The 24,795-nt window shown below is 35.2% G+C and overlaps 2 protein-coding genes across 2 annotated transcripts; both read left to right on the top strand.

Annotated features, from left to right (window-relative positions):
* The first annotated feature begins 8,182 nt into the window (after positions 1–8,182).
* Positions 8,183–10,852, top strand: LOC128989017 (uncharacterized protein K02A2.6-like). The gene has a single exon (XM_054410871.1). The coding sequence runs from the start codon at positions 8,183–8,185 to the stop codon at positions 10,850–10,852; it is 2,670 nt and encodes an 889-aa protein (XP_054266846.1).
* A 689-nt stretch (positions 10,853–11,541) lies between these two features.
* Positions 11,542–12,171, top strand: LOC128989018 (uncharacterized protein K02A2.6-like). The gene has a single exon (XM_054410872.1). The coding sequence runs from the start codon at positions 11,542–11,544 to the stop codon at positions 12,169–12,171; it is 630 nt and encodes a 209-aa protein (XP_054266847.1).
* The last annotated feature ends 12,624 nt before the right edge of the window (positions 12,172–24,795 follow it).

A 24,795-nucleotide genomic window follows, 5' to 3' on the forward strand; every position in this document is an offset into this window, starting at 1 on the left:
AATACTAATTTTTAAACCTTAATCTATGTATTAAAATTATCGGTTTTTTCTTTTCTGATTCGGTTTGGTTCTTTAACCTGATTGATTTTCATAACTTTTGCCTTAAGATAAAACTATGCAAGCATAGATTTGCATTCATTCACAGCGCTAACACTCATTCATCTACTATTACTCGGCTAAAAAATAGAAATTAAATTTTTTTTCGAAATATCACTTCTTAAAGATGTATTTTAGCAGCCATAATTACATTATCCTATATTTTTGTCAAATCCATCAGTGAAATACTAGATTTCATTTGAGCTATTTACTATTAAGATCGTACGTACCTAAATCACGCTGCAAAATACATTTACTTTATGGTAGTAAATTCTTTGCCCCCCTCAATTGTATTTTGGCTATCATAGTGCTCTTTTTAATTCTACACAAAGTACATTATTTATAGAAATGAAAAATTGTATAACTTTTCAAATCCAAAAATTTAAATCTTTTTATATTTTTGTTAGGAATATTCATAATGTACTAATCCTAATCTCATAAGTTTCGTATGTCTATGAACCAATCTTTGTTAATTAGATATATAACCAACTAGCTGTACCCGCGGGCTTTGCCCCGTTTTACTTCATAAGTGAGCTCGTTCGCATGGCTCAATCACGTCCTGGTTGAAGTTCGTTCGCTACGCTCACTCACCTTGAGGTTGGAGCTCGTTCGCTGCGCTCACTTGCCTTCAGGTTAAATGTTCGTTCGCTACGCTCAATCACCTTGTGGTTGCAAATTAGCTTTTGTCATAAACTAAACAAAAAATAATAGTGCTGCACCCTGTTGGTAATCCTTGTAACTTTAATGCTATTGCACATCATAGAACAGAACCAACTTGTTTAATTGAAACAGCTGATAAGATTCGTTAATTCCATTTAAATATGAGTACTCATAAGGTTAACGTGGGAAACTCCAGAGCCACTGGGGCGGAGCCCGAGAGTCTGATCAGAATAAAAACAACTTAGTTTTCCTATTTAATGCCTAAAGAATCAGTGTACCAAATTTCAGCCTCCTAGGTAAATGGGAAGTGGGAGAATTAGTGATGAGTGAGTCAGTCAGTCAGTCAGTGAGGGCTTTGCCTTTTATATATATATAGATACTTTAGATTTCTTTATTATGTGGATGTTATAGAGTGACTATAAAGAATTAAACCCCTAATTGAAAGAGTCGAAAAATTAACAAACCTGCTTTATTAATGAGAAAATAGCACAGTTTTTAAAATTAACAATTTGAAATAAAGAGTGTATATACAATCTATACCCGTGAAAAGTGAATAAAAAAGTGAATTCGCTTTAAATACTGTTCACCGCTGTCAACATAGTAATTTACTGTTGATTTCGCAAAAAAAAAAATCATAAAATGGTCTAAATGTTTATACAATCATTGTAACCATCTATTTTGGCTAACATTACAGTTAATCTAACATTATATTTTGAAAACTATTACATAATAACTTGTTTTAAAATCAGGTTTGTAAAAGGGTTTATTCCGTTAATTGCCATTACTAATATTGTTGCATTAGTTTTTACTTGCTTATTATTATTATAGCTTATTCCTTAAAGCTTTGGGTACATTTAAAGATATATTCGGAACATTCAGTCCCATCCTGGCGCCATCGTCTCCCTTGTGTCTGTTAATATAAGGATCATGTTCTGTTGTTGGGGGTCGTTGTACAGATTTAACGACCCATGAATTTATTACTCCTAAGAGTGGTGTCATAAAATGTTTTATTGCTACTTGGCAAATTCTATACCATCCGGATAATTTATTGCCTCCAGCATATCTATTTGTTTGTGTATCTTCGAGCATTACAAATATTATTGGTCTCATAAAATCTTTTATGGAAATGCGTGCGATAAGTGATTTCTCGATATGGTAATTTCATTCAATATACGAAAATGAACGGGGTGTGACAAGTTTAGATTGAAAAAGTATAGTTAAAAAGTTTATTTCAGACGATTTTAATAAATTAGTAAAAACCGGCCTAACCTTGACATTTAAGGTCAAAGCTAACTTAAGCTAGCGTATCACTGAAAAATGTTTCGAACTCATTTTTATGTCGATTGGCTTTGTTGGCCAAGTTGTGTACCTCAATCTTTATTGTTTTAATATTTAGCGGCTTTAATGAGTTTAAAGCGTTAAAAATGGGCGTAAATACGAATTGAGATGTTGTAACTCTTGCAACCATCAATAACGTACTTTGCACTACACTTAGTAGTTTTAACAATTTTTGATAAACAAAAAACATATTAATCCTTCAACCCCTCTCTATGTGAAAACCAGACGCTCAAAGTAGTGTAAGTTCTTGCAGCACAATACGGTGACTATGAACAGTTGGCAGTCAAAAGTTAGCTTTCACTTTGAATGTTGAGGCTTACGTCTGATTGCACCCTACTAATAGACTTTAATAAACATTTCCTTTGCTCGGGTCGATTCTGATACAGTATTTACTAAGATTGTCTTATTTACCATCACATAGTCTTTAACAAAGACATCTATACGTACCGTAGTTGAGAATTATTTCTCGCCTTGTGAATAGGCACAATATCAATCAGGTTGTTTGAAATAGGCCAAAAAACTAAATAACATTGCTATATTATAATTTAAAGAAATGTGAGTAGTTATAATACCCGTGCTTGGCAACGGAGGAGGGCAAGCAAAATAGTATATTTCGTACCTAGGGCCGAAAATTAGGTTTTGCCAGCTCGATATAGTTTTTAAGTTTGAGACAAAGTCGAGAACTTGATTCGATCGAGAGCTGCGAAACCATTTCGGTCCGTGGTACGAATGCTATTTTTCACCACACTATACCCTATTACCACTATTCACCACTATAATAATGCACACTGATAGTCAACACAACTACAACTTTAAGGTTATGTGAAGAAATAATTTGAGGAATCAGCAAAAATAAAAATAAATAGTTGCTAGGCAATGGTGACAATAACACAATTCTATTTGCAATGCTATGGATTTTGATTGTGTATTTAAAATGCATGTTTTAAGTAAGTAAGCGGACAGCTGATTTTGCGGCCCCGGGCTGTAAAAACCTGCTCGGTCCCCAAATTACGATGACAGCTGGCATGGCCAGCAAAACGTAGCTTTCAGCCACCAATTAACGTATGTAATACAGCCAAAAAACATCATAGTGTGGTGAAAAAGAAATTACTGTTCATATAGATCAGCTGGATGAAATCGTTATTATATTACTTAGGTTGCAAACAAAACACCACTTTTACCACTAATTAGTGTCGTAAAATTTTATTATTTTTAAATTCATATAGGAGGCCACATATTCTAGACAACCAAGAAGAGTTCATGTGGTGCTGATGCGTGTTTTAAAAATACTTTAACTCTCTGATTTAATTTCAAATGATAAACTTATTTGAAATTGAGACTACTTTCAAGCCCGTACTTATATTTGGAGTCAATAGATACACGATAATCTAACAATATACCTTAGCAATAAAATGTATTTGTACTAGATATTGTTGAAAGGTGCATAAAAAGAGTTATGGCAATCTCAGTCTTAAATTTTAGTCAAGCATAAATAACTGTAACTTATTATCAAAAAAACTAAAAAATAATCTATGATAAAAATTAATTCTTCAAACCTTTTGCTACCATTCCTTAACCGTTCCTCTTACTTAATAAAGCACATATTTCCTCAATATAAATAAAAGTGAAAATCTCTTTCAAGTAAATATATAAACACCTGCAATGGAGGTACTAGTTGCTGTTCATTTAATTAATTTAATAATATAAAATTCTAAAGTATGTAGGGTTTGTAGCTCTTTGGAAATCGGCCTTTGGGGCAAGGCATGAATTCCTTCCTACCAATAGTATTCGTTAAATCTAAGTGAGCTTCTTTTTAATGTACCATATGACTATATATTTATTTTGTAGGTGGCCTCAAATCCGAAGAAAATTATACAATGCATAATAATTATCTATTTAATAGCCATTTTACATATGTCATTATTGAAAAGGTATTAAAGATAATGTGAAATGCTATCATCTTTAATTCGTTATAAAAATATATTTAAAGATGAGAACACTAAGTCACAATATTATATTCAATCATTAAAGTGAAATGTGATACAAATAATTACAAACGTTTGTTTTACTGCCTCAGACTGGATTCAATCCCAGTCGTGATTTCCCACTTTTACTTACGACCAATTCAATCTGAGCTGGGCCAGGCCCAAACAGAGGGGGAAGATTTATTGGCTCAATTTTATATATGACTAAGGCTCAATTTAATTGCTCAAGTGTTGCGGTTAGTTAATATTCCTTTAAAGTTGTACTATGCATAACTTATATTGGAGATATTGGCAATTAATAATGAAATCTTAATATATAAACGAAAGTTGTGTTGGTTAGAGCGTTTATAACTAGAAAACTACTGAACCAATTGGCAAGAAAATTTACAGGGATATTTTCTTTAGGTACTAGAATAACATAATAGGCTGTTTCCGTTTCAAAAACCCTTAAGAGAAGCGTCCTATGGCCCTTTGCAGTTTACATGTTAATCTTATGGAAGAATGTTTTATTTTGTTTACCATGTCATGTTTGTCATTTCTTGATTAAATTAAATTAAGGAAACAGCTGTTGTAATGATAACCTAATTTTTTTAAACAAATCTATGCATAACAAAGAGAGCTATCAAATAGGTTTCTATTCCATTTGTTTTTTACGATTATTTGTTGTCAAATGTAACTGAAGGCAAGTGAGCGCAGCGAACGAGATCCAACCTAAAGCTGAGTGAGCATAGCGAACGAACTTCAACCTGGAGGCGAGTTAGCGTAGCGAACGAGCTAACCTGAAGGCAAGTGAGCGCAGCGAACGAGCTCCAACCTAAAGGTGAGTGAGCGTAGCGAACGAACTTCAACCAGGACGTGATTGAGCCATGCGAACGAGCTCATCTTGAAAGTGAACGAGCATTTTACATAAAACCACATTAGGACAGGACGACCTCTGTCGGGCCAGCTAGTGTATAAATAAATTTACATGTTCAACAAGGCCAATATTTAATAATTTGTACAACGTATAAATGGTACTTATGTGTGTTCAAAAATACAGTAAATACAAGACTTAATTTGCAACGATGTACTTATTAAGAACTATAGGCCTATTTACATTCAAACCCCGGCTTATATTTTAAAGTCAGTAGATCCAAAGGAATAAAACAACATATAGTGGTTTAGCCATCCAATTCGAATATTGTTTTCTATTAGATTAAAATGTTTAACTTAATTCTTCTTCGATATCAATCGAACCACTACATATGAATCTAACAGAAAACTCCAAGCAAAATTCCAAAAATCTTTTACTACATTACTTAAGCAAAACATTACCCTCAAATAAACAACTTAAAATTTTCAACAAAGTAAATAGAAACCCATCAACAAAAAATTTTAACCAGATGGGCTATATTCTTAAACTAGCAGAGTACTCGTCCTTCGTACGGGGTTGGCGAATAAGTATGTACTTGGCCTTGCGTTTGCAATGGGAGAGGACACGGTTTAAGAAAATTTAGTTCCCCTAATTTACGGTACGCTATAGTATAGCATATCTACCATAGAAGTAATGTTCTACTACTGCACTTAAACAATAGAGAAAAGAAAAGTTATCATTGTATATCACAGCTTTTTGTTGCTAGTTAGTTCAAGCTTTGACTATTAATACAACAACTCAAAGGTTCAAGTTAGCTGTTTTTATAAATGCAAAAAGGTTTAATTGTGCTGCACCCTGTTTGTAAACCTCATAACTTTTTAATACTATTTAATATCATAAAACCAACTTGTGTAGTTGAAACAGCTGAGAAAATTCTTTGATTCCTTTTAAATATGAATACTCATAATGTTAACATGGAAAACTCCAGAGGCACTGGGGTGGAGCCCGAAAAGATATTTGAGATAAGAACTAGCTGTGTACCCGTTCTACGCACGGGGATCTTATAATATTCAGTTGAAACCTTCTTATATAACGAACAGCAGTTGGTTTGCATATTTTAAGATATGCTGGCCAAACTATTATACATAGCTTCATTTTATGTTGTTTTTTGTTGTTCCGGATCGGTATGACAATCAATAAAAGGTTAAATTACCTCTGTGTCTGCCGGTCGATCCTATAACGGTAGGCTTACTTTTATTTTTACTATCTGATCTCGTTTGCATGGCTCAATCACGTCCTGGTTGAAGTTCGTTCGCTACGCTCACTCACCTGTATGTTGGAGCTCGTTCGCTGCGCTCACTTTCCTTCAGGTTAGCTCGTTCGCTACGCTCACTTGCCTTCAGGTTAGCTCGTTCGCTACGCTCACTCGCCTCCAGGTTGCAAATTAGCTGTTGTCATAAATGTAAAAGAAATAATAGTGCTAGTGCTGCACCCTGTTGGTAATCCTTGTAACTTTAATGCTATTGAACATCACAGAACAGAACCAACTTGTTTAATTGAAACAGCTGTTAAGATTCAATAATTTCATTTCTCATAAGGTTAACATGGGCTTCCAGAAATTCCACGTCAAAAATCGACAAAAACTTGATTTTCAAGGGTTTACTGTTAAATATCTAACTGTCTCATATTCGATGAAATACGTCTAAAACCATCTCATATATGTATAGTATTTGGAAAATAAGTTTCAGGCGGGACAGTGCTATAGTTATTGAGGAGTAGTTGTAATAAAGTGCGTATTTTAGCGTTACCAAGAGAATGACAGATAGACAGACAGACAGACAGACAGACAGACAGACAGAAATTGAGATAAGGTTTGATTCGGTTTCTCTGACCTATGAAATGTAAAAATAACCAAAAAGTTCATTATTCTAAGCAATGTACAGACAAAACTCTAATTTTATTTATATAGATATGTTAATCAGGAATGTGAGCCACCACCATACCACATTTCAGCCTAATCCAACCATTATTTGATGCGTGATTGAACTTGACACAAACAAACAAACAGGCAGAAAAACAAACAAACACACGAACTTTTATATTTATAGTAAGATAGTAATTCTAATATTAAGGTACTTTTCTTATGAATACACAAATTTTAAATGCCTGTGGAGCTGAACGTGAGGATATTATTCAAGTGAAAATATGCATATGTCAATTGTCCATTCATGGGTATTGGCTATATTAGTGAAAACCTAGCTCAATTGGTCAAGTAGTTTTTACGTGATCGTTCATGGTACATACAAACTTTCACATTTATAATATTAGTGACAATAGATGGTTATTCAACCCTATATTCAAATACTATTTAACAAACATTTTATTTAACTTAAATGTATTTACTTAAAACCTATAGCAGCACAGCATTGTCAAGTTAAATTTATATTTAGAACTGTATGCCTAAAACAGGCTTTTCTATCCTACATAAAAATGTTGTAAAATGCGAATGTCCACTCTTAGAAAACTTGTAGTATTTTCTTTCCTTACCTTTGTTGAAAGCAAAGTCAACAGCCTCGATAGAGAAGAAAGCTGTTCTTTATAGCATAGTAAAAGTCATACACACAAAAGCACTCTGTGAAAAGCAGCCTTGAAGGAAACATTGTAGTAAAGTAAAAGGTAACAATGCTCGTCATTGCATTGATACGTAAGTATTTTCCTAAACTTTATGATATTGAGAAAACATCTAGAATAATAAAAAAAGATGTACGAACTACATACAATTTTACTAAAATTTTGGATGATAAAGTTTTTATTCGTAATTTTAAAGTACATATTATTTGTATTATTATCTATATAATTAATACGCTACATAATACTTTGTCGGTTGAACTCCCCCGCCATTTCTCAACCGATTTTATCCATTGACGTCTCATTGGGAAGGCGTGTCGCGTAGATTTTCAAACTGGCTTTACATTTTTTTTAAAGTCCCTTGGGCTCTGCCCCTGTGACTGTTAAAGTTCCCATGTTTTCCTTATGAAGAACATAATTGTTTACATTTTGATCAGCTGCATAATTCAATTGCTGTTATTTTTTTTGTAGGATTATTGTTACCAGCTGAGCTATGAAGTATGAATCATCTGCTATTTGGTTTGTTTACATTATTGTTTAGTTTTTGTAAATAAATAGTTTTTGGTTGATTTTACTTAAAATGAGTTTTAATAATTAATTATTCTATATTGGCGACGAGAAAATGCCGAGGAAAACAGACCAGTCTCAGTATAGGAGTGTAATTGACTGTAGTAACATGTCTTGCATACAAGATAGAATGAGCAGATTTTCATTTAAAGAGTATAATAGTGAACAATTGTGGGAAGACTACATAGCTCGTTTTGAGTTGACCTGCAGAGTAAAGGGACTAGGTGGTGCTAACACAGAAGAACAAGCGGCTCGGCGAGATCTTCTATTGGCAAATATCGGAGAGGAGCATCTCAGGGCACTGTCGGACCAGATGTATCCAAGGACCTGGGAGGAGTGCACCTACGACGAAGTCAAAGAGGAAGCCAACCGGTTGTTCAAGCCTACAAGGACCCTTTTTGCAACAAGGTTTGAGTTTGAAAGAGCAATAAGAAAAGATGGTGAGACATTTATTTTGTTTTATAACAGATTAAAGTCTTTAGCTAGAAGTTGTAAATATGGAGATAGCTTAGATGAACGAGTACGAGATAGGTTTGCAGTAGGCAGCAACTGTCCAGAATTTGAAGTCGAAGTCAGACAAAGATGGCCCGAGGGAGTTAATAACCGAGGTGAACGTGTTAAGTCAACAGTAGTACTAGAGTTAGCTCAATCTATGGAACGTGCGAGAGAAGAAGTTTCCAAGCATTCGTGTAAAAATGAGATTTTCAAAGTAAGTGACAGTAAGGAAAAGAGGAAACCAGAGGTACAGAAATCTACTGGTTTCAATAGGTGTTATAGATGTGGGTTTACACATGACCCTAGTGAAGATAGGTGTCCTGCTGTTTCTGCTGTGTGCAAGAAATGTTCAAAGAGAGGCCACTTCGCAAGAATGTGCAAAAGTAAAAATATTTTTTTCAAGAGAACATACGGTAATTTGAGAAAAGTAGATGATTCTCGGGATCAAACTTACGATGATGAGTGTAATTCTGATATTGATGTTAGCGGAACACAAATTAGGTCAGTCAAGAGTAAGGTTCCGAGAGCTACAATAGATGTAGAATTGAACGGGTATAATGTTAGAATGGAGTTTGATTCCGGGGCTCGGGTAAGTGCTATAAGTTTGTCTCTTTGGGATAAGATCAATTCAAGTGGCGAATCCCTCAAAAAGACGTCTGATGTCATCACTGGCTATGGGAAAAATAAGCTAGAAGTCATGGGTAAGGCTTTTGTGGACGTTACTTTACGTAATCGTACTAAGCGATTGCCAGTTATTGTATTACTAGAAGATGATGTTCCATTATTTGGGTTGCCGTTGAGTGTAGCTTTCAATCTTAATTTGCCTAGGGAAGTAAGGGTTAGGCGTATTGATAATAGAAAAACAAATAGTAAAGAGACAGGCAAGAATGAAGAAATTTATAGAAAAGAGTTACAAAAAGAAGTTGAGACATTAACTCAGGAGTTTTCTGAACCCTTTCGTGATGAGCTAGGAACGATATCTGACTCTAATGAAGTTATCCATCTAAAAAGTGGAACAAACCCTGTATCTTACGGGTCAAGACGAGTTCCATTCCCCTTAAGGGAGGCAGTGGAGAGAGAATTACAGCGATTAGTACAGGAAGGAGTTTTGGAAGCAGTGGACCCTTCCGAAACACCGATAGAATGGAGTACCCCAACAGTCAACGTAGACAAGGGTGGAGGTAGAGTCAGAATCTGTGGCGATTTTCGTACAACCTTGAATCCAAACATCGTTCCGGAGAGACACCTCTTGCCAACCTTTGATGACTTGACTTCCAAATTAACTGATGGAAAGATATTTTCAGTCATAGATCTTCGAGACGCGTACTTGCAAATGAAAGTACACCCTGAGTCACAAAAGTATCTTACGATAGCAACTCATGTAGGCTACTTTCGCTACAAAAGGTTGCCTTTTGGGCTTTCCTCAAGTCCAGCAAAATTTCAAAGGTACATGGAAAGTTTACTAAAAGGACTTAATGTCGGAGTTCTACTTGATGATATAATCATTTCTAGTAAGGATAAGACCACCCATATAACCGCTCTTAGAGAAGTTTTGAGACGGCTAGAATCAAGTGGAATAAGAGCAAAACTGTCAAAATGTAAGTTCTTTCAGAAATCTGTAAAGTATTTAGGCCATAGAATAGATGGGAATGGTATTCATCCCTCCGAAGACAAAGTTGAAACCATAAGACACGCACCAAGGCCAAGAAACGTGAAAGAATTACGAGCCTTTCTAGGGGCACTAAATTTTTACGAAAGGTACATACCTAATCTTCATGCGATCGCTTCGAACTTGCATAAGCTGACTGGTACGAAGACTAAATGGAAATGGACTGACACCGAACAAACTACGTTCGACAAGTTAAAGAATATCCTGTCATTAGAGAAGACATTAGTCCCATACGACATATCAAAGCCGATCATTGTTGAATGTGATGCTTCTGAACAAGGGGTTGGTTCAGTGCTGTTGCATTTGATGCCGGATGGAACGGAAAGGCCAGTCATGTACGCCTCGAGGACACTAACGGAAGCAGAAAAAAGGTATGCTACAGTTGACAAGGAAGCACTGGCGTTAGTTTTTGCCGTGAAGAAGTTTAGACAATACCTCAGTGGAAGACATTTCAAGGTGAGGACGGACCACAAGCCACTTGAAAGAATATTTGGAATGCATCGAGATCTTACCAAAGTAGTAAACAACCGTTTGGTTCGTTGGGCTTTGTATTTAATGTAGTATGATTTTGAGATCCAGTACATCAAGGGACAGTTTGGCTGATTTTTTGTCTCGGTTTTCACTCAAGACACAAGAAGTATTAGATCCAGATGAGAGAGAGATTCGAGCACTGGTTCAGGAGAAAATTGACGTAGTTTATCCAAATCACGAACTTGTAAGGGAGTATAAGAAAGACCCAAATATGAAGAAACTTATAGACTATCTGGAACATGGTTGGCCAAAAGATACAGAAAACTTACCGTCATCTATGAAACCATATTGGAATAAGAGAGAAGAGCTGACATTAGAAAACGGTATAATCATGCGATTAGGAAGAATTGTGGTGCCACAGATTTTGAGAGAAAATGTATTGAAAGAACTCCACAAAGGACATCCTGGAATAGAGGCCATGAGATCCCTCTCAAGGTATTATGTTTGGTGGCCTAATCTGAATAAGGATGTTGAGGTTTATGTCCGTAGATGCCACCCTTGCCAGAGTAACCGATCATTTGACACAGAAGTACCTCTATATCCTTGGAATGTGCCAAGTGATCCTTGGGAGCGAATTCATCTCGACTTCGCAGGTCCATTTGACAACAGATTCTGGTTAGTAGGAATCGATGCTTACTCAAAATGGGTTGAGATCGAATTTATGGACCGTACGACAACTGCTGCTCTTGTAAATAGATTAAGGACTTGGTTTTCGAGGTATGGTATTCCAAAAAAAAATTGTATCCGATAATGGCACTCCCTTCACGTCCCATGAGTTTAAGACTTTTTGTAAGAACAATAACATATGTCATGTCACATCGGCACCGTATCATCAAAAAACCAATGGTTTAGTGGAGAGAATCATCAGAACCTTCAAGAGTCGATACAGTGCTTGCAAACAAGAAGGTCTCAGTTCATCACTTGCACTTTTACAAGTTTTGCTTGCGTATCGAAACACCCCACAAAAGACCACAGGACAACCACCATCAGTCCTTTTCTATGGTAGAAGATTACCAACAGCTTTGGATAGGTGGAGGTTTAATAGCAGAGAGAGAATAGAAAATCAAGTGTGGCGACAGAAGTACTACCACGACTTAAAATCCAAACCAAAGGAGTTTTCTGCCAAACAAGAAGTGTGGGTTCAAAATGAAACGAAGAAGGGCTGGAGACCAGGAACAGTACAAGAAAGGACGGGAGAGCTGTCGTACACAGTTGTAGTTGGGGGAGATGTAAAGAGAAAACACGCTGACCAGCTGAGAGCAAGAGAAGGTGCAACTGATCCACCTCAATGGAAAATGCAAATGGAAACTGAAAATGATGATGTACATAGTTTCGGAAACTCAGCCTAAATTGGGTGGGGAGAAATGTAGGATTATTGTTACCAGCTGAGCTATGAAGTATGAATCATCTGCTATTTGGTTTGTTTACATTATTGTTTAGTTTTTGTAAATAAATAGTTTTTGGTTGATTTTACTTAAAATGAGTTTTAATAATTAATTATTCTATATTTTTCAATTCAATTAAACGCATGGGGTACATTTACTGATTTTGTTGAAATTTAATATTTACTATTTTAATTTACATTCGTAAATATTACAATGTAAAAAATCGAGAGAAACTGGACAATTTTATTTATTTTACCAAATAAGAAAAATGAATTTACATAGTACTGTATTTCTTGAGAAATCATTGAAAACCCCGATTTGTTAACCGTGGAAACATAGCAAAGTCATAGAACGCCACCAAGTAGAAGAAATAGAGATTTCAAAAACAATTTACTATCGCTATCAACCTATATAATGAAGAACTCCTACAGCTACAATATGAAGATTCCCACAAACAATGAACAAGGATGTTAACCGAAGTGCTACAATTTTGTAGCAAACATGGACTTAACTTTATGATGATTGGCAAAGGAAACCCCTTTAAGTCTTAAATTAAACTGGTATGGCAAGGACATTATTCATTAAATATAAGTTTTCATAAAAGTCAAGTGATTTTAAAAGAAAGTGACTACATCCAAGAAACCTTAATAAATATTTCATTGAAGGATTCGCATTATTCCCATTTAAGGGAAACAAAAAAACCATCTGAACGACATTAGGCTTTTCAATTCTGAGTTTTTCGGGAAAATATAATTTACGATATAACAGTAACTAGTCAAATGAATGCCAAATTATGCAAATAAAATTACGACAGAGAGGTTATGCAGAAAATCAGGTAGGTCTTATTCATGTAAACAAAATGTTGTCGCTATAAAAAAATTACTGAAATTTGTAAACGTACTGGCGACAATGGGTGGTACCATGCAGACTACATTATCATTGATGAAGATCAACACAGACAGCCTAATACGGCTATAAGTGGGAAACATTTAAAAAACAGATCAGCTTTTTCAAAATGATAAAATATTTACAAGAAATGTTGATTATTTGGAACTGTTAAGCACGTAATCTATGAGTCGAGTCTTTGAAACTCATCCGAAATTATGATGATTTTTATTTGTTTTGAAATAAATACTTTACTTCTTTGAAATTGCTCGATTTCGAGCAACGTGTTTACAAGTCATCATTATTTTTGTATGTTTAGAATCAAAGAGACTCCTCGTGGCGTGAGCCACAGAACATGGTTGTTTTATTTATGCTAGTGTTAATCAAAGTATAAGTTTCTTATTGGATTGAACTTACTTGGCCAAAATAACCAAACAATGTAGAACTAACCATTCGCTTGGTATGCAATTTTTCCTTTAAATGGAACGCTGTGCAAAAGAAAATCAAAACATTATTTTTCATCTAACAAATATTGTTTTGTTAAATAATAAACACTTTTCATAAAGGAACAAACTACAGAATGTCAGGTCGTGCATTGTATACATTCATAACTGACTAATCAAAGCACACCAATAATTTATATAAGCTGTATAATCACAGTCAATGGAATAAACCAAGTATATACTATTAAACGTACAAATACTATAAATCGTATGATTTAGCCGTATAAATGAACAGTTTTGTACGTCGAATTTCTGTAACTGGAAGATTTCATCGACGACTTAAAATAACAATGGATATTAGTGATTTTCGGAAGATCGAGCCCGTTCCTTTTTATACCAATGTTCAACACACAAACACTTTTAAAATAATCTTCTAACATTATTACACAGATTCCTGTTCAGTTCGTTGTATTACGAATATGTTACATTTCTTTCAGAAATTTTTAAATGCGCATATTTGTTCTGCAATGCAAAATTTAAACATACAACAGAACCGTCCTCTTAATTAAACAAACAGCTGTGTCCAGTTGAATTTTCAACGCAATTTAGCCTCACAATAAAGTTAATCAACTCTGCGTCACACGTTGTGCCATATGTCGCCACCTGATGACGTATTTTACTCTTCGTTGCAATATAAAAAAGGTCGAATGATTGTATGAAATATGGTAAATAATACGTTTTCGCTACGCTACTGTGAAATGACCTGTTTTAGTTACACGTTGATTACCTGAATTAACAAAAACAAAATTTCCCTTGGGATGATGCAAATGCTGATGCAAATACACCAATTTATTTCAAAACAGGAGAAGTTTTGCAAACCGATCCTGGAAAACCAATCTGGACCCACTGATTTACTTTCTTATACGTCAAAGAAGCCCTAATATTTAAATCTCCCATGGATTCCTAGATTCATAACAATAACATAACACAATCAAATTTCTAAATGATTCTTATAGCTATTGGGCATGAATTTTTCCAAATGTCTTTCATAAGTCCATTAACAAAAAGATACAATAAAGAAACAGGATTAATGGGCTCATGTATCACGTACACTTTTCTTTGTATGGACAAAAATATACCATTAAAGAACCTGTTACGTTTATTGAATAATGATTTAATCGATTTTTCTGACAGCCCACCAGATACATCTAAAAGCCAGTTCTACATTTAGGTGTTCCCGTGTCATCCAAAATAACTGTTTTTCCCTAATAAAAATGAGTTTACTAAAAATAAATTAATTTGGCAGTGCAATTAACTGGTAAGATTCAGATAATATATTTGGAGATAATAGTAACTTTAAGTTCTGTTCTGTATCTGTGGTATTCAGAAGACTGGAGTTTCAACAATCTCGTTATAAAGGCATTGCTTCTGTGGAATGCTTTAGACGGACACTCTCGGCATCCTATTGAAGCAACAGTTGCGAGGTTTAGAATAATTGTAAGCATTCCTTTGAATTTCCTCAGTTGCTTGGTGTTCTTGCCGTCATCTTTGTATTGGTATTTAGTAGTCATCATATTGGAACAATAATTTATTCTATACCAAAGCTAAATAATCCAACTAATATTGTGTTAGCTGTTTTTGTTTGCTGTTAGTGAATTTCCCATGATAGGGGATATGATATTAACGTAGATCTCATGGTAAGACCTGGATTTACTTTTTCGTTTTGAAATCCCCAGAGGCCAAAAACCCCATCCGTAGGGTGAATTTTAAATGAGTTCCCCCCCTACTTTTTTCTACATTTCTTAAAATATCATCTCCGGACCACGTCAGATCATTGTTGAGTAGTAAGTACTTCATTTTGACTGGGTTTACATTTTTGGCCGCCATCTTGGATCCGCCATATTGGATACAAAGTTTTTTTTTCAAATGTAAAGGTAGGGTTGTGACCCATTATTTCAAACAAGAATTTTACGCTGATTACAATGCCGCAATTCGTTTTTAAAAATCTTGATCCGTTCTAAAGTTATGAGGAGTTTTTATAACTTTATTTTTAGCCCATTTTAACATTGTGCATTAACAAAATAAGCCCATAATCTCAAAATAGTGTTAGATAAAGATAAGTATACACCACCATTAATTGTCGACATATTTTCACTTGGTTATGACGGATGTAAATTTTCCAGCCGCCATCTTGGATCCGCCATTTTGAAATGTGATCAATTAATTTAAATATGAAGGTGGTGTTGTGACCCATCATTTTGAACTACTTTTTTATACTGGACTCAATGCCGCAATCCGTTTTTGGTTATCAAGCTTTCTTGATTGAATATTAAAATACTCTTATTTAAAATTTCAATATTTCAAAATCCAAAGATGAAAATGAAAAACGGATTGCGGCATTGAGTTCAGCATAAAAAAGTAGCTCAAAATGATGGGTCACAACACCACCTTCATATTTAAATTAATTGATCACATTTCAAAATGGCGGATCCAAGATGGCGGCTGAAAAAACTACATCCGTCACAACCAAGTGAAAGTATGTCAACAATGAATGGTGTTGTATACTTATCTTTATCTAGCACTATTTTGAGATTATGGTCTTAGTTTGTAAATGCACAATGTTAAAATGCGCTAAAAATAAAGTTATAAAAAGTCCTCATAACTTTAGAACGGATCAAGATTTTTTAAAACTAATTGCGGCATTGTAATCAGCGTAAAATTCTTGTTTGAAATAATGGGTCACAACCCTACCTTTACATTTGAAAAAAAAAACTTTGTATCCAATATGGCGGATCCAAGATGGCGGCCAAAAATGTACACCCAGTCAAAATGAAATACTTACTACTCAACAATGATCTGACGTGGTCCGGAGATGATATCTTAAGAAATGTAGAAAAAAGTAGGGGGGGAACTCATTTAAAATTCACCCTGTATAAAAGATCCAATGTATGTTTGTATGTCCTTAATGGACTCTGAAACCGCTCGACAGATTGTAATGAAACTTTCAGGCATTATTTAACCTAAGGATGGTTTGTGTGAAGTTTGGTGCAGATCCGTCAAAAGGGCTCAGCCCCAGTGGCTCTGGAGTTTTCCATGTTAACCTTATGAGTACTCATATTTAAATGGAATTAAAGAATCTTAACAGCTGGTTTAACTAAACAATTTGATTCTGTGATGTTCAATAGCATTAAAAAGTTATTAGGCTTACTAACAGGGTGCAGCACTATTATTTTTGTTATATTTATGACAACAGCCAATTTGCAAACAAAAGGTCAGTGAGCATAGCGAACGAACTTCAACCTGGAGCCTGAAGGCGAGTTAGCGTAGCAAACGAGCAAACCTGAAGGCAAGTAAGCGCAGCGAACGAGCTCCAACCTAAAAAAGGTGAGTGAGCGTAGCGAACGAACTCCAACCAGGATGTGATTGAGCCATGCGAACGAGCTCACCTTGAAAATTAACGAGCATTTGACATAAAACCACATTAGGACAGGACGACGTTAGTCGGGCCAGCTAGTATTTATATATAAGTGTGTGTTTCTTTTTGTACGTTAACACGATAACTTGAGCAAAAATTGTCCGATTTTGATGAAATTCGCTACAAACGTGTAAACCTACGTTTATTCGAACGAGTTCGCACACCAGCATTATCGGACCATTGGAACGGGGTTTTATGCTGGGATTTATTGGGTAAAAGGGTTTCTCGTTTTTGATCCTCAAAATATCAAATTTCCCTATCATTCTCTAGACCATGATGCAGAGCTTAGAAAAAAATAATAATTTAGTATATTGAAGTATTTGTGTGGTTATTGGTTACGGGGAAAACTAAAAAAAATAATTAAAAATTCCCACATTAGTCCTATTGAGAATAAGTTAACTGTTGTAGTTTGTTAATGGTATATTTTGTTCACTTAAATGGAATGTTTATTTAAAGTATTCAAAGTCAATGATGAGTCAGGTCAACGTAAACAATTTGTTTCCTTGCAGTATATAAACTCAATGGTACATTTGGTTCACGTAAATGAATTGTCTACATGCAGGATCCAAGCAATGGTTCATTTGATTCACATAAATGGAGTGTCCATTTGCAGCATCCAAAGTCAATGCTACAACTGGTTCACGTCAATGGAAAGTCTACTTGTAATATCCATTTCAATGGTAGGCCTATATTCGGTTTACATAAACGGAAAGGCTATTTGGATTATTTAAAGTCAGCCTTATTCCAGCAACCATAGTTATTGGTTATTCATTTTGTAGTAAATTATGCTCAATGATATTAACCCCATTCTTCTCTTTGTCTCTGTATGGTATTTGTAATGTGCTATTTAGATGAATCGTTGACTAAAATATGCTGTGACTCTTGTTTACCTTTTTACTGTTATCTCGCAAATACATGACAACCAATTAACCCAAAAGGTCCATGTTGAACTTCCAAAAGTTTAAATTCACGTAGAGAACGGACCTGTGCAATGTTGGACCATTTTAGATTCATACCTTTCCATGGTTGGTTACTATGATTGTGCTAAATTTGGTGCCGATCGTTTCAGCCGTTCAAGAGGAGTATTTGTAAAACAAAAGCAGGAGTGTAGTATAAGAGCTTCGTTCCGCTCAATAATTCGTTTACCTTCGAGATAATTAATATTGCGAATTTCAAATTCGGACTAGAATAACTATACCAAACCAAAGTGAAGGGTTAGTGTAGGTCAAGAAATACGTAAATATATGCCTTAAATTCCATACAATCAAAACGATTTTCAATAATGAACGATAACTTAACTAAACATTAGTAACTATACAAATATTGTATTATAATAAATAAAAAAAACAGGTCCAATACGTAGGAAGTGGTGAAGGAAGTAGTAAAGGCGAAAAGTCCGGAGTGTGGGAACGCTTTGGGGCAGTTAGATTAATGTATTCCAAATATTAAAAGGCAGTGGCTATTCGCACGTCAGACGTGCGCCTCTACCACACACGTCTGCTCTAAATGACGTCACATTACGTTCCTAATCTAGTAACTGTTATAACTGTTTGGGAACAGGCTGCACACAAAGATATCCTAGTATTAGGAATGGTAACGGTAGTACCTCATATTAGCCGAAATCGAAATGGATGGGATCAACTTCGTCAAGAGAAAGGTAAAAGAGTTTAACAGAGCCAAAAGAGGTTATAAGCAATCAAAAATATAGGTACTGGCCAAAAATAAGATGTTTATTAGAAATACACAAGATTCAATATAGGAATCTTAAAAAACTTAAGCCTATAGTCCTCGCCACCCTAAGTTTAGGTAGCCCAAGGCTGCACGGCGTATATCTAGTGCGGCCTTTGGCTGCCTCAACTTAGGGTGGCGAGGACTATAGGCCTGATGTTAGCCTACTTTACCTTTACCAATCAAAGGCTAGGCCTATAAAAGTTAGGGCCTAATATTGGCCTAGATAGCCCAGAAGTAGGCCAGGCATTAGGATAAAATAGTAATAAATCACTAGTCTGTCATCGGCTTAATGCTTGACATTTTACAGTAACTAATAAGCTTACAAGTAAAATCTTAATTGGCCTACTTAAAACCTTATTTTTGATTAGGCCACTTTCCCGAGCTTGTAATTTTCCTTGTACCACTGTTTATGCATCTGAGAGTCAATTGATAATATTTCAAATTATCATTTATGTGTTTTTTTTTACTTTTAACACCTTTCTTTCTGGCTCCATCGATTGTTCTTGAACGTTTTCAAGGCTTCTTAAAAGTAACTGAAACTGGACGTTCTGAAAGTTCCCGTTGCATTATTTTGTAATACTGGAACTGTAGCAGAATACTGGAACTGGAACTGTAGCAGAATACTAGAACTGGAACGGGAACGGGCTGTGGAGCATTTTGACGTGCGAATAGTCACTTCGATATCAAAATGCTATATGAAAACAAGTCCACGATGGAGGAAGTGGTGAAGGAAGTAGTAAAGGCTAGCAGTGTGGAGTGTGGTAACGCTTTGGGACATAGATATATTAACGTATCAAAAATACTAAAATGCTAGGGGGAGGAAGGGAAACAGATCCAAGACGTAGGAAGTGGCGAAGGGACTAGTAAAGGCTAGCAGTCCAGAGTGTATGAAAGTTTGTATTTTTGATTATATCTATAGACATTTCTTCATTATTGCTTTATTAAAAACCATTAAACATAATTGCTCCGCTCAACTGGCTTTCACTGCTCTGAAAGAAATCCTAGTACTATGATCAGCTGATTGACTATTATAACTACGATTTAACCTGACATTTCGTGTTTATAGTTTACTAGCTGTTTGCCCGTTCTACGTACGGGAATCTTGTAGTAAGTTGAAACCTTATTATCAGAAAAGGAGTGGGTTTGCATATGTAGTGTGCATTTTTCCAGATATGCTGGCAAAACTATTACTGTATAGGAATACATATAAACCTTCGCAAATACAATATCTGACAGTTTCAAAGCCAAAACGAAACGCGGGGTGAGGGGCCAAAGACAGATTATATGTACATGGAATTGTCTTCGTTCATTCTCATACGCGACTTCGGAGCGTACTCCTAGTCTATATATATACATATATAAAAATTTGAACTAATGTGTTTTTGGCTTCTGGGGACATCAAAATGTAAAAGTAAATCGGTCCCAGGCCTAGGTCTTACCGTGCCACCTACGGTAATAGGCACTTCCCTATAGGGAAATTCGCAAAAACAAAAACTATTTAAGATGGTTTGGTCAAGTTTAATTTACAGGAAATCATTATGCTAACTATAGAAAGTAGTCTTGTATCGTTGTAATAATAAAAATAAGCAACTGGACTCTTGAGCAGTATTAATATTTAAATAAGATAAAAACAATATTCTTCAAAAACTTCTTATATTATTATATAAATCATTAATTCAATCTTGTACAAAATAAGCAATCATTAACGTAATTGAGTTTCCAACACACTAACTTCCTTTGTATTAGCTATATGCTATATCTTTTAGCTACTGATGTACTTGACTTCATTCGTTTCACTGTTTCATGAATCATTGGTTTGTTAGCTAATGTTACTGTTTCATTGTACAAAAACGAAAAATAATTATCAACGTTAGCTATCTTCCAGTCCCTGAGATGGTGCCTGAATGATCTGTATTCAGAAGTTAAAACACAAAGTAATACAGTTGTTGCGATTAAATTGCAGACAAAAATTATGAATGAAAAAATTTTGTAACTGTTAATGGTATATCCAAAAAATGAACGATCATTTATGTAGAAAACATAAGGGTTGTAAATATTGTATGCTATAACATTCAACAAATACCCCATCAATCTAAATGCCAGCAGTTGGAGAACGAATAATATTCCAATTATCCATACGATATACATCAAAGAGTTCAAAATTGTCAAAAACACTTTGAACACTAGTTTTCCAAATCTCCACAACGTATAAAACCGTATTAAATTCATTGCGAACAAAGTCCAAAGAAGAGCTCTGGCTGTATAGTAATGGTGTGATATTTCATAGAAATCGAAGACCTTCAATTGATCAGAACTATGTAGGTATTCGTGAACATAGTGCGGCGCTTGTAGTGCATGCAGTCCTAGATGTAGAAGGGCGGCAAATGACGTTACTGCTACTAATATTTCATAAAGTCCATGCCAATTTTTAAACAAACTTAGTAGCCCGATAAAATTTATCAAAAGAATGATTCTTACAAAGCACATAAATACGAAGAATAAAAATGCCACCATCCAAAAGTCCATTGATATTGGAATTTTAACAGAGTTTACAGCATATGTTGAAATTATTTGTCCTGCTATGGTGTGTTCAGACACTACGGTTATTTCAGAGAAAATATTAGTATTTCCATTGAATGTCCTAAATTGGAACAGGACTGCCCTGGTGTAATGCCCAATCCAACCCTCTTTCCACAGCTTTACCAATGATGCTTCAAACTCTTCGTTTGATTCCTGAAGATTCCATGTGTATCCACCACTTGGATAAGATTGTCCAGATTTGCCTACAAAGTTGAAATTAAAATCATCATGAGGCCAAATGTAAGACCAATTGCTCAAAAACTCACTACTAATTAGTTCATCTTTCTCGTCAATAATATCTTGCTTGAGCCAGTAAGCCAAGTAGTCTGCAGTGTCCTCAGACTGGCTGCTAAAAGGCGCGGCGCATTCTACAAAGTTTAACGGTGCTTTACAAAAACCCGGTCGAACTCTGAACTGCCTCAGTCGAATTTTATCTATCATTCTGTTGACATTGTCATACAACCAATCTTGCTTTGAAGATTTAAGTCCTTGGTCAAGAGATTTATAGTTGTACCAAACGTATTTCAAAAGACGAGGCTCATAATATTTCAGAAAAAGGTCAATATATTCTGATGAATTGTGTATTGTATTCGCATCTTTAATCAAAGTCCGCAAATGATAGTTTGTTTGATGTTCAATAGACCTGTTAGACATAATGAGGGAACTGAGCACAACTAAGACCAAACATACAACTATAAACTGATAAAGCCTGCGCCACTGCCTCACTTTAATTATTTTATGTCGATGTTCTTCACGAAATACTTCATGTATCGGTCTGTACATGGGCTGAGATTTTAAATGCAGAAGATTAGCAAGATAATGAACATTTCCAAATTTTTCATTTTGTTGTCCATCGCGAGGGTCAAAGGTATAAATGTCTTTATATATGATCCGTTTAAAGGCTAAGGCTAAGAGAGCTGAAACAAACGTTATCTTAAGGGGCAAAAATATAAGCCCATGAATGATAATAGCAAACCCTACAATCGTAAACCACTTCTTTGTTTTGACATCTGGTAGTCCTGGACAGAATATCACAATTGAAGCAGAAAATATCACAATGAAAGCAACCAAAATCCACGTTATGAAAAGCCAAGTCCCATTAACATTCACATTTGGTCTATCTCCTTTAATTTGGACGGGAATTAACGGTTTTGGCATCATGATCAGATTTAAGGTTTCTTTTACTGTCCGTTTTCTTCGCAATTTTTCGGAATTTTGATGCCTACGTCCGTAATGTATATGATTTAAATCGCCTTTTATAGATGTTATTGACGGTGAGCACAAATAATCCTCTTGAACACTTATCCTTCTAACTTCTTCCTCGTGATTCTGTTTTCCTTCTTTAATTTCAAAGTAAAATATAATTTCATATATCATTCGAAACATATGCATTAAAACGCATGACACAGCTGTTGCAACAGCACATGCAATGATACTTATATAAATCATTAGCCATGTTACTGAATAATAATAATCATCTACTCCCATTAAGTTATTTGAAGAGGTCATTAGTAAATTACTGACAGCCATTGAAACAAAAATGAAGCAAACAACAATAGCCAGTCTGTCAGTTCGAGAAACTGGATCTCTAGGATGTTTTATTATTATGTCCAACCAGACGTGAGAAAGCTGAAATCCAGCTTTGAAATAATCCAGAAATATTCTTGAAGGACTTGCTATTTCTGAAAACGAGTTGGGTATTAAACCTACTTGCGGAAACCTTGTGAGGCTCAAATTAATCCAGTCATTTACCAAGAAAAAGTAGCAATCGTCATGGTGTAGATCATAAATAGTAATGGAATCACAAAACCAATTTGAATCTGACCCTGAACTATCGTGCCATACTTCTAAAGAGGAAACCTTTCCGAGAGTTTCACTCTCGTATATTAAAAACCAGTCTTCCCCTGTACTATTCATTACTTGATGAGTTTTACTACTCATTATGTGCCTTCGCCCTTCATTAGTTGTTCCTAAAATTTGGATACCTACCGACGCGTTTGTGCTTGCCCCAAATCGTGCGCCTGTAATCACACAGACTAAAAAGCCATATTTATCCCCTGGCATATTGTCTGGTAAAATTGAAACGAATCGTTTGGATCTGAGAGAATGGTGATAGTCAGCTTTCCAGCAAATAGGTATAAGGAATAGGAATATGATCAGCAGGAATATTAATAAAAGTGGTTTCAACTTGCCTCCGAATCCTGAGATCCCTAACCCAGATGGAGAAAATGAAAAGTCTATTACTCTATCAAAATGAATATAAACATTACTTACGAGGCCGGCTATCAAGGATAATTTGTGACATTCACAGATCAAAATATTGGTGTTTGAATCTTCTTTTACTTTACAACCGTTACTTTCCCATAAATCATGCCAAGATAAGCACATTTTTGAAGTAACTCTCACACTAAAACTCACTGATTCATTCAATGTTTGATTTACAGGTTGAATGGCAATGTAGTAAAAGTGAGACTTGTACGATGGCTTTGAAACAACGTGAAATATTGGACTTGTTGACTTAATTATGACCCCTTCTTTCTCCAGTGAGTCATAAGTGGGTCTCTCATCTTTTCTTACCAGAACTAACATATCAGCGTTGCTGTGAAATTTGAAGTGAGCGTCTACAAAAGTCAACGGTGAAGGATCAAGCCTATAAACTGGTAATTGCAGCTCCAACGAATCTGGATCAAGAGAAGGGTCTATTCTTTCAATGGTGTAGTTTTGGTAATCAACACGTGAGGTAGGTTTGGAAATGTTAAATGATACTTCAACTGCACTTTTTAAACTCATGGGGTGTTCACACTTGAGGCTGTATAGTTCCTTAAAGCATATATATACATCGTTTATCTCAGGTGTGTTAGGTGTTGACATCCATGTTGGGTTTAAGGAAAACGAAAACACGCTTACCCCTAGGTATAAACCCATTTTATTTACTTCATCCCTTAGATTTTTGGGAATAATAACTGTAGTATCGTTGTTGTTAACTTGGGTTAAATTGGCAAGAGCCGTTGGAGTGTCTACCTTAATCCAAAAAGCTAGCTTTCCCAATTCCGACTTTATTAGTTTTTCTTTCTGTGCAGGTAAATGTCTGTAGGTTAGAGCACCTTGGATATGACTTACAGTCTTCGTAATGCACTTTGATAAGTCCTTAAACAGTCTGTATTCAACGGGTTTGAAATTTCGAAAATACGTTATGTCAGTGTCCTCATTAAGATATTTTACCTCTAGCAATATAAAAAGGCAATCCAAAATATAGCTAGTTATTCTGTATAAATCACGAAAAGTGCAATGATAGCCTTCTCGAAGTCCAGAAGAGAACGCCTTTGATATAGTGTCAAGGGCCTGTGCCGCGTGTAAAGCATTTTCCAAGCTCAAGGACTTGCGTGCTTCTAAAAGGGCAATATGAAGAGTGGAAATACCCAATTTAGAATCTCCATATGTCATTATTTGTAAACATTTTAACAACTTAAAAAG

This window comes from Macrosteles quadrilineatus, unplaced genomic scaffold, assembly GCF_028750875.1.
Source record: "Macrosteles quadrilineatus isolate MER2022 unplaced genomic scaffold, UCM_ALF_1.0 Scaffold_3__2_contigs__length_128488019, whole genome shotgun sequence".
NCBI lineage: Eukaryota > Metazoa > Arthropoda > Insecta > Hemiptera > Cicadellidae > Macrosteles > Macrosteles quadrilineatus.

What these genes read in the sequence shown, in the direction of transcription:
- LOC128989018 (XM_054410872.1), top strand. Translation starts at nt 11,542, where the DNA reads ATGGTATTCCAAAAAAAAATTGTATCCGATAATGGCACTCCCTTCACG.
- LOC128989017 (XM_054410871.1), top strand. Translation starts at nt 8,183, where the DNA reads ATGCCGAGGAAAACAGACCAGTCTCAGTATAGGAGTGTAATTGACTGT.